At 47.9% G+C, this 4,465-nt stretch overlaps 1 protein-coding gene across 1 annotated transcript; it reads right to left on the reverse strand.

The window, feature by feature from the left end:
- Nucleotides 1-1,254: 1,254 nt before the first annotated feature.
- Nucleotides 1,255-4,031, reverse strand: LOC109774751 (cytochrome c biogenesis protein CCS1, chloroplastic). The gene is made up of 8 exons (XM_020333514.4): nucleotides 3,487-4,031; nucleotides 3,160-3,379; nucleotides 2,953-3,064; nucleotides 2,598-2,870; nucleotides 2,246-2,511; nucleotides 1,999-2,155; nucleotides 1,824-1,907; nucleotides 1,255-1,724 (listed from the first exon to the last, which is right to left on the reverse strand). Exons 1-8 carry the CDS (start codon nucleotides 3,878-3,880, stop codon nucleotides 1,569-1,571), a joined length of 1,662 nt encoding a protein of 553 aa, XP_020189103.1. The 5' UTR covers nucleotides 3,881-4,031; the 3' UTR covers nucleotides 1,255-1,568.
- Between the last annotated feature and the right edge of the window lie 434 nt (nucleotides 4,032-4,465).

Genomic DNA, 4,465 nt, shown 5'->3' on the forward strand with positions numbered 1-4,465 from the left:
ACTATATCTAGACGAACTGCTTGGCGGTTTTGACGGGAAGAGCTTGGTAGTTCTGAGGTGTGAAAGTTAGGTAGATATAGTGGAGGAATTTGAAGGCTTTTGATGGCAATTGAAGTTTGGTATTTAAGCACTGAGCGAAAGAAACTCATCACAACATCCTTATCCCCTTCTGATACTATCGGCATGCATATGGACTCGATGTGATCTAGGATCACTAAAATGAAAATGGTGAATCCTTGGCGTGGCCAACACTTGTCTTCATGATAACTTGTGGGGGTCACCTTTCATTTTCTTTGTTGCAACCAAATGAAACTTTCCTGAGATAACCTAGTAAAACATTAGTTCCTCAAGATATGTTGACATTAATTACCAAATCTACCAACGGAATTAGATGCATTTTCATGGATCAATAGAAGCCAACCATGAATCACAACTATGAGTGAAGTTTCCTAAATGATAAGCTTCACCTATTCGTCCTAGTGAAACCGATGTCGTGGAAAGTAACAGCAAAACCGACCCTACACCTTACCTAACGACCTAAAAGTGGAGGGATGATGGGTGGCCGTATGATGCTTGTTGCCATGGGAGACGACGACGACGACCTATCGATGCTGGAGACAAGGCAGGCAAGACGGAGACGGGGACGAAGGGAGCGAGCAACTGACGGTGGGGAGGAGCACCTCCCAGTGTCGATGATCTAAGTCGTCATTGCGGGCAGTGCAAAAAACCGAGGTTGGATTTTCATCTCCTGTCGTCTCCAAGCCTGCTCCCCCCGGTAGCCCCCCCCCCCCCCCCCCCATATCTCGTCAACTTGGCTCCATGAAAAACCCTGAATTCAAGCGTTCCTCTAGAGCCAGGTTCTAGACTACATTGAGTACAACACGGGCCAGCGCATATCACAAGCAAACAAACAGATTTTGTTTGCATCCACTCAGCCTGTTTGGAGTTTATGTGAGCAACCAAACACACCACTAGTCGATGCAATTATATGGGTGACCTCAAGTTTGGAAGGAAAATAGACTTTGAACATATTCTCGCCATGTGGCACATCCAAACAAAACTGGTCCACTGGGATGAACCATTCTTGCTCCACCACCACTGCCTCGGCACACATAGATCCCCCCATCAAGCGAACGAAGCTCGTCCATGAACTCTCTTGCTTTAGATGATAAGATATCAGGCATCTCAAAAAACATGATCTCCTCCGATGAATATAAGCAAACAAAGAAAGTAAGAGACCACATGCTTCAGCAATTTTGAAAATTCAGTAGCTGAACCAATGGTTCAACTTCACGGTATAATTTATATTTATCACTTTGTTCTGTCCTAATACAGTGACAACATCAGTTTCCTTTTGATACAATAACACCATAGACCCATGAGAATGTACAACATTTTCCTTGCAAGCAAATCTGGCCTCAATGATGAATACATAGTCCTATTGCAACAGTACTTGTCTTCACCAAATAGAATGTAAGATTTCCTGTTCTCCAGAGGGACTTGTCTATGAACCAACCTCAATCCAACACCTGCGTCTTTAGCAATCTCAACCCAACAAAATGAATCCCTCACGCAGTACTTGATTTATCTACTGTTTTCTCACCAACACTGACCAACTCTGGTACTTTATTAAGTAACCGGTTCATCTCATCAGAAAATTCAATCTTGGCTCGATTCGACTTTCCTCCGACAACCACTGTAGTTCCATCTTGCAGCGCCCACAGCTAAGAACAGATTAAACCATAAATGTGTAGCAGTTGATACAGTGATCGTCGAAGACAACCATGAAAAAAGAAGTAGCGTATTTGAAGCTTTGCACACACCTGAGCATGTGAAAGATAGCTAATGCAGGTCGTCAACATGAGCGCGCCGAATCCAGCATATACGATAGGAATTCCGGGATCAGTCTGATGGAAAAGAAAATACAAAACAGATTTAGTAACTCATGCAGCATGCACAAATGGTTCAAAAGGGCAACACTGAATCTGTGGTCCTGACCTTGAGATCCAGACCAGTACTGCCAATAGCGTCTTCAATTAGTATTTCATTACCATTGATTTCAATGGGGAGTTTAGAGCTTGGCCGGCGAACTCCTACAAACTTGCCATCTTGATCATACAACACAATAGACTGAAGATCTCGAGCAAGCATTGATCTACAAGTCATGAAGAAAAGCGGTTAATAATCTCCTAGCTAATATCTCAATTACATTATTAGCTCAGGATAGGGAAAAGGTTGAACATACATTCCCTTGACACCTGAAGAATCAGAGTCTTCAAGTGGCAAGAATGTTCCGTATAGCTTTTTATTGCCATTCAGTTGCAAGGGTGCCATGGCCAAGTTAAAAGGTCCTTCACCATTTTTCTTCACCTGTAATGCTGAAAACCCCCAGTCCGTTTGGTATATCGTGATCCCACCATACCTCAGGGGATCATTAACTTTGATCGTCCTCCTCATTACTTCTTTGCCATCAAGGTCGAAAAGTGAAAGATCGCTATAAAATTGTGAAACCTGACAAATTCAAAAGATATGCTTATCTGTCAATCTAGTGTCACGTGAGCACGCAAGTGTAGTAAACTCCGGAGCAAAGTGGTTACCTCTCCACTATCATAGTACTCCATGTAGAACCGATTGACATGGACTTCCGTATTGAAAACATCCGGTGCGACGGAGAAAATGCCTTTGGGTTTCATGATATCTCCAATGACGAAATTCAGCCCTTGGGGGACATCAACCGAGCCTTTAAAGCTTCCGGTCGCAGAAAGAGTGGCACCTGCCATGACAAAAATCATCGCCACGTGCACACCGATAGGCGCATACCGACCAGCCAGACCCTTGAAGGCATACAAGGATGGGCCCTTTGTGAAGACCTGCAACACATCAAGCACTAACATGCTGAGAAGGCAAGAACCCAATTTGGGGCAAATGTATTGCAATGAAGGTGACAGTCACCTCATATCCGGCACCCATCAAGATGACCCCCAAATCCTGAATAGATGCGCGGGGAAGAGATTCCGCAAAATCTTGCTTCCTAATGCTTCCCCCTGAACTCATAAACGACCATCTGCAAGATGAGCAGCCGTTGGCACCTGATATTAACAGTCGATCCTCGCCTCTGATGTCTGATCATTGAGCTCGTGATGAACAGGACATACATACCTTTTCGCCACCTTCACCATGGGCAATTGGGTGGTGAAGGTGCAGGCCATTAGCGAGGCCGCGAGGAGCGCGAGTAAGCCGAGGAAGACCGGCGAGGAGAACATGTGGTCGAAGCCCGGGGTGAGGATCCACCTCCAGGTGATGAAGCCGAACACCGGGTTGTCCTCGGGGAACTGCTCGAAGTAGTGGCTCGGCGGCTCTCCCTGGTCAATCACCGTGCCTGCCATCGCAATTCCAAAAATCATAAGCACGCGAGCTTCCCGGAAGCATTTGAGCAGACATCAGCAGCGCGGTGTCGCGACTCAGAAGGAGGAACAAGCACCCTACCCAGGGCCATGAGGCCGGCAATGGCGAACATCTCGGCGATGGCGAGCGGGAGGTTGGACAGGACCGACAGCGTTCGCTTGGTCGCGCGCCTCAGCGCCCGCAGCGCCGCGCCGTCCTGCTTCACCTCCGGCGCCTTCCCCTTCCCATCCTCGCCGTCTCCCTGCTGGGCCACCGGCGGCGCGGCGTCGAAGAACACGACCTGCTTCTTGCCCTTTCCGGCTCCGGCGGGGATGACCCCGCGCTTGGGCCCGCCGCCGTCGTCACCCCCCTGCCGCGGCACGTCGCAGGAGACACGGAGGCGGGCGCAGCGGGCGGGGAGGCGCGGAGACGGCGGGAGGAGGCGGTGGCAGGCCCTGGAAGGGTTCAGGAGGAGGTAGCACGTGGGGGACGGCATCGCCGCCGACGCCGTTGGCTCGGCGGGGAGGAGGAGGGAGTGGGGGAGTCGAGGAGGAGTGGCGACGCATCGTTGGCTCGCTTGCTCCCGCGCGAAAAAAAAGAGGCAACGGATAAGGTGTCGTGCCCGCGTCCGGCGCACAGGTGAAGTGAGAGGCAAATATCTTGCGTCTGGGCCGGTGATTTTATTCGGATCCTTATACGGGTTCTAGCTTCTCGTGGCCTCGTGGGCTACAACGCCTAGTTGGTGACGGCGTGTTTACGGCGGGAGGACTTATTGGTCGCTCTTTGCGACTAAATGCTGGTCAATCGCACAGAACAACCCATAATTCGGCCAGTCAAGATTTTACATTAAAAAATGTTTATTTTTAAAGTAAAAAATATTTTTTTGAAAACTTTTTGAAAATTGTGAACATTTTTTAAAACATCCTTGAACTTTTTATTTGAAAATTGTGGACATTCTTTAAGAATTCTGATTTGTTTTTTAAAAAATCTGAACATTGTTTGAAAACATGAATCGAAAAAAGCATGTGAAGAAAAAAAAGGGGGAAAGGGATTTTTGTAGCTAACTAAATGGGTAGGCCAT

This window comes from Aegilops tauschii, chromosome 5, assembly GCF_002575655.3.
Source record: "Aegilops tauschii subsp. strangulata cultivar AL8/78 chromosome 5, Aet v6.0, whole genome shotgun sequence".
In the NCBI taxonomy this organism is placed as follows: Eukaryota; Viridiplantae; Streptophyta; class Magnoliopsida; order Poales; family Poaceae; genus Aegilops; species Aegilops tauschii.